This window comes from Pteropus alecto, unplaced genomic scaffold (genome assembly GCF_000325575.1).
Source record: "Pteropus alecto unplaced genomic scaffold, ASM32557v1 scaffold113, whole genome shotgun sequence".
Lineage (NCBI taxonomy): Eukaryota > Metazoa > Chordata > Mammalia > Chiroptera > Pteropodidae > Pteropus > Pteropus alecto.
The window spans coordinates 6,086,486-6,091,063 of NW_006433949.1; the positions used below are offsets into that span (position 1 = coordinate 6,086,486).

Here is a 4,578-nt window from a genome sequence, read left to right on the forward strand (position 1 = left end):
GGAAAGAGTTTCAGCCACCCAGGAAATGAGGGAAGGGAGATTGGTGGGAAGAGAGGCAGAGACGGCCTCCAGGGACAGGGCCTGGGACGAAGCCAGATATCCTCTATGGAGCCAGGAGTCAGAGGAGTGTGCAGTCCTGGGCAGCTCCACGGCCCAGTTCTCTAAGCCAATGGGCCCTTGGGTTGCCGCTGCCCTCAGAGGCTCTGCAGGTCCCACCTCCGACCACATCCACCTTCGGTCCCTTCCCCAGAGCTCCGAGAGGCCTTCAGAGAATTTGACAAGGACAAGGATGGCTACATCAACTGTCGGGACCTGGGCAACTGCATGCGCACCATGGGCTATATGCCCACCGAGATGGAGCTTATTGAGCTGTCCCAGCAGATCAACATGAACCGTGAGTCCTTACATTGGGCACCTGCCCTTTCTGTCCTTCCCCTTACAGCCGTCTGGGGTCAGACAGGCCTGGCTTCAGATTCTGGGCTCACCTCCTTCCAGCTCTGTGACCTGGGGCAAACCACTTACCCTCTCTGAGCCTTAGTTTCCTCCCCCAGAAAATGAGGGTGTAACAGGAGGAGTGGAGCAGAGAAAGTCAATCGGAGAATGCATTTGAAACAGCCCAATACCTGGCACATAGTGAGAGTCGAACGGAGAGATGCTATTATTACTATGTTTTTCTCTTGGGTTCTCCCAGAAGCAGGCCTGAGACAAGGATTTGAAAGTGTAAGTAGTTTGTTTATTCAGTAGGTGATGAAAAGCATCGATAGGGAGTAGGGAAGTGAGACAGGGAAGAGAAAGAGCCAGCAAAGGGTGCGCTCTTGTCAGCTACCACTGGCTGGAGTCTAATTCTGCTGGGAAACTCAGAGAGTTAGGGTAGCAGCCTACTTCAGAGTTATACCCCCACCCTCACCTCTCCAGCTGGGCATTTATCCCCCAAACTCCTGTCAGTCACTGGTGGAAAGCTGGTGCGAGCAGGCTGTAGGTGGGTGTGAGGTCCCCAGCACTTCTTCATCCTGAGTGTTGGAAGTTGAGCTTCCATTTGCGCCACAAGACTTGTGGGCCAGGTGCCCAGAACCTCTGCTTCTCTCTCTGCCTTTTTGCGTGTCTCTGTCTGTCCGCCTCTGAAATTCTTTACTTGTCTCTGTGACCTAATGTTTCTTTCTCCCATATCTACCTCTACCCACTTCCTGACTTGTTTCCTTCATCAACCCCTGGTCACTCCCCTGAGCCATTCTTTAACAAACCACCTGTCGATGGTCACCTTTCTGTCAGCATTTGGCTTTTGGTAAAACCTTGGACCTAGCTCTGGGCAGGTCAGGGAGAAGTTGACAGTACCTAATTAGAGGTGGGGAATGGTTAGATGGATGACCTAGCTCTTTCCTCTGTCCTCAGTGGGTGGCCATGTGGATTTTGATGACTTTGTGGAACTAATGGGACCTAAACTCCTGGCGGAGACGGCAGATATGATTGGAGTAAAGGAACTGAGAGATGCTTTCCGAGAGGTGAGTGATGGGCAGTAGACAGGCAAGGTGTAGGTAGATTGTTAGAATCCCAACCCCAAGATGGCTAATTTGAAAAGAAACCTGAACCCTGGATCCCAGACCAGGGGAAGGAGCTTGGAAACAGAAGGGTCTCTGGGGAAGGGGAACAGTGACTCTGGAGAAGAAGCTCAATCTTGTGATCTGCTTCTGCTAGTCTCTGTATTGTAGCTACTTCTCCCTCCTTCCTGCCCTCTCTAGTTTGACACCAATGGTGATGGGGAGATAAGCACCAGTGAGCTGCGAGAGGCCATGAGGAAACTCTTGGGTCATCAGGTGGGACACCGAGACATAGAAGAAATTATCCGAGATGTGGACCTCAATGGGGATGGACGAGTGGACTTTGAAGGTAGGTGGGGCTTGAAAGTTGGAGAGAAACCAAGGCAGTAGTGGCCATCCATGGAACCTCTAACTGTATATCCATCATCCGACCATCGGTCCCCTCCAACTTTCTATCCCCCATCCTTCCATTCTGCCACCCCTCCATTTATGCACCACTCTAGTCTGCGTCCCATCCCTATATCCATCCGTCCGTCCATCCATCCATCCATCCATCCATCCATCCATCCATCCATCCATCCATCAGTTCATATCTGTCTCTCCAGCTATTCATTCATCCATTCCAGGTACCCATTTAACCAATCCTTCATCTCTAAACAATCTTCTTTAGAACCATTTATTCATTCACTTATCTATCCATCCATGCATCAGCTCATTCTTCTACACATTCACCTGTGCATTCATCCGTGCACCCATCTACCCATGTACATCTCCCCATCTAGCTATGCATCTATACTTCTCTACATTTGTTCATACATTTATATATATCTCCATCTGCCTATATTTCTACCCATACTTCCATTGATCTATCTATCCACCTGTCTGTAGAGTGACTTCCCCATCTGTATTTAACTTCGCATCCATCCATTCATCTATCCCTGTCCATCTCTATACATCTCTATCTGTCTGACTGTCCATCTCCTCCTGCATCCATCCATAGTAGGTATTTTTTGAATGTCACATTTCTCAAGCCAATACTCAGGCCCCTAAGATCAGACCACAGCTCACCTCCCCAGCTGCAGCTCTTACCATTCCTCCACTCCCTCTATAAAGCTGCACTAAAATGCTTGTCCATGAACCTGCTTGGCTCCCGTTTGAACACCCTGTTCTTTTTGTCAGGATACCTTTGACTCTGTTGTTCCCTTGGACTAAATTCTATTCATCCTTCAAGACCCAGAAGTGGGGTCACTTCCTCCAGCCCTTCTTCCATGAACTTCCTCTTTTCTGAGCTTTATAGCACCTCTGACTCACCCTTATTCTTCACACTGTCCCCTAACTACTAGCTATAGTTGTCTTTTTGCTCGACTCTGAACTTTTTGGGAAGAGGAACCCTGTTTCCTTGATCTCCGCATTTCTCCGCCTAACTCAGTGCCTGGCACATCAGTAATAATCATAATAGTTATTATTTATTATATATTTATTATGTACCAATCACTGTACTAAGTAGCTTTACATATATTACCTCATTTAATTCTCACAATGACTCTATGGATTTCACTATTATTATTTCATGAGATAAGGAAGCCGAGGTTTACAGAATATAACTTGCTCAAGATTTCCTTATCAGTAGAAGGCAGAGTTGGGTCATAAACCCAGGACTGGAATCTCAACCACAACATACATAACGCTGCGTGACGCCATTTTCGACACCGTGGGATACACGGGGGAAAGTACAGTAAAACATCGACTCCGTACTCCAGGTACTTGCATTCTGAGCAGAAAAGCAAGATAAATATGTGCCAGACTGTGAGTGTGTCTAGAACACAAAGGTTGGGAGACCTTTTCTGGGGATTAGAAGCAGCTACTAATACTTCAAGGTTGGAGTAGTCGGTCTTCAAGGTTGAAGAGAGTGTGGCTAGATGGAGCGAAGGCTTTGCTACCACCACATCTGAGAATCTCAGGACAGCTCATTTCCAGGTAAGTGCTCCCCACAGATAACAGCTCAGCATTTCTCATTCATTTCACCAGCATGTATTAGACACCTACTGTGTGCTGAGACCTGAGCCCTGCCTTGAAGAGCCCAAGACCAGCAAGGAAGACAGGAGCCAACAGAATAGTTTATGCTGTTTTGGGAGAAGTATAATGGGTTGTGGGGTACAGAGGGGGCATGCGTGCCAAGCCAGAGGGGGAATTAGGGAAGGCTTCCTGGATAAGGCTATAAATAAGCAGAGACCTAAGAAATGAGTGGGAGCTACCAGGTGAAAAAGAATGAAGCGATATTTATCCAAATGAGTTGAAAACTTACCTCCACAAAGAAACCTGCACACGGATATTTATAACAGCTTTATTCATAGTTGCCAAAACCTGGAAGTAACCAAGATGTCCTTCAGGAGGTGAATGGATAAATAAACTGGTTCATCCAGACAATGGAATGTTATACAGAGCTAAAAAGAAATGAGCTATCCAACCATGAGAAGATATGGAAGAAACTTAAATCCATACTACGAAGTGAAAGAAGCCGATCTGAAAGGGCTACATACTGTGTGCTTCCAACTGTATGACATTCTGGAAAAGGCAAAACTATGAAGACAGTAAAAAGATCAGTGGTTGCCAGGGGCTGTGCAGGGAGGTGGGGACGATAGGCGGAGCACGGAGGATTTTTAAGGCAGTGAGACTATTCCATATGACACTATAACAGTGGATATGTGTCAGTACACATTTGTCCAAATCCATAGAATTTACAACACTGAGAGTGAACCCCAGTGGAACTATGGGCTTGGGGTGATGATATGTCACTGTAGGTTCATTGATTTGAACATTTGTCCCGCTCTGGTGGGGAGGTTGATAGTGGAGGATACACCCTCCTGTATGGAGACAGGGGGTCCATGGGAACTCTCTGTACTTTCTGCTTAATTTTGCTGTGAACTTAAAACTGCTCTAAAAAATAAAGTCTAATTTGGAAAAAAAAAAAGAAAAAGGAAACGGGACAAGTTTCAGGAAAGCTGAAGGGTCAGAGGGAGGGAGGGAGGAAGTACCAGTTGCA

General features: G+C 47.0%; 1 protein-coding gene across 2 annotated transcripts in view; it reads left to right on the forward strand.

The window, feature by feature from the left end:
• Nucleotides 1-4,578, forward strand: part of CABP1 (calcium binding protein 1) — a 13,207-nt gene that overhangs the window by 7,823 nt on the left and 806 nt on the right. For both annotated transcript variants that reach the window (XM_006908619.1, XM_006908620.1), the window contains 3 exons: nt 251-394; nt 1,390-1,499; nt 1,737-1,884. In XM_006908619.1, coding sequence (XP_006908681.1) covers nt 251-394; nt 1,390-1,499; nt 1,737-1,884 — 402 coding nt within the window. The remainder of the gene's footprint in view (nt 1-250; nt 395-1,389; nt 1,500-1,736; nt 1,885-4,578) is intronic.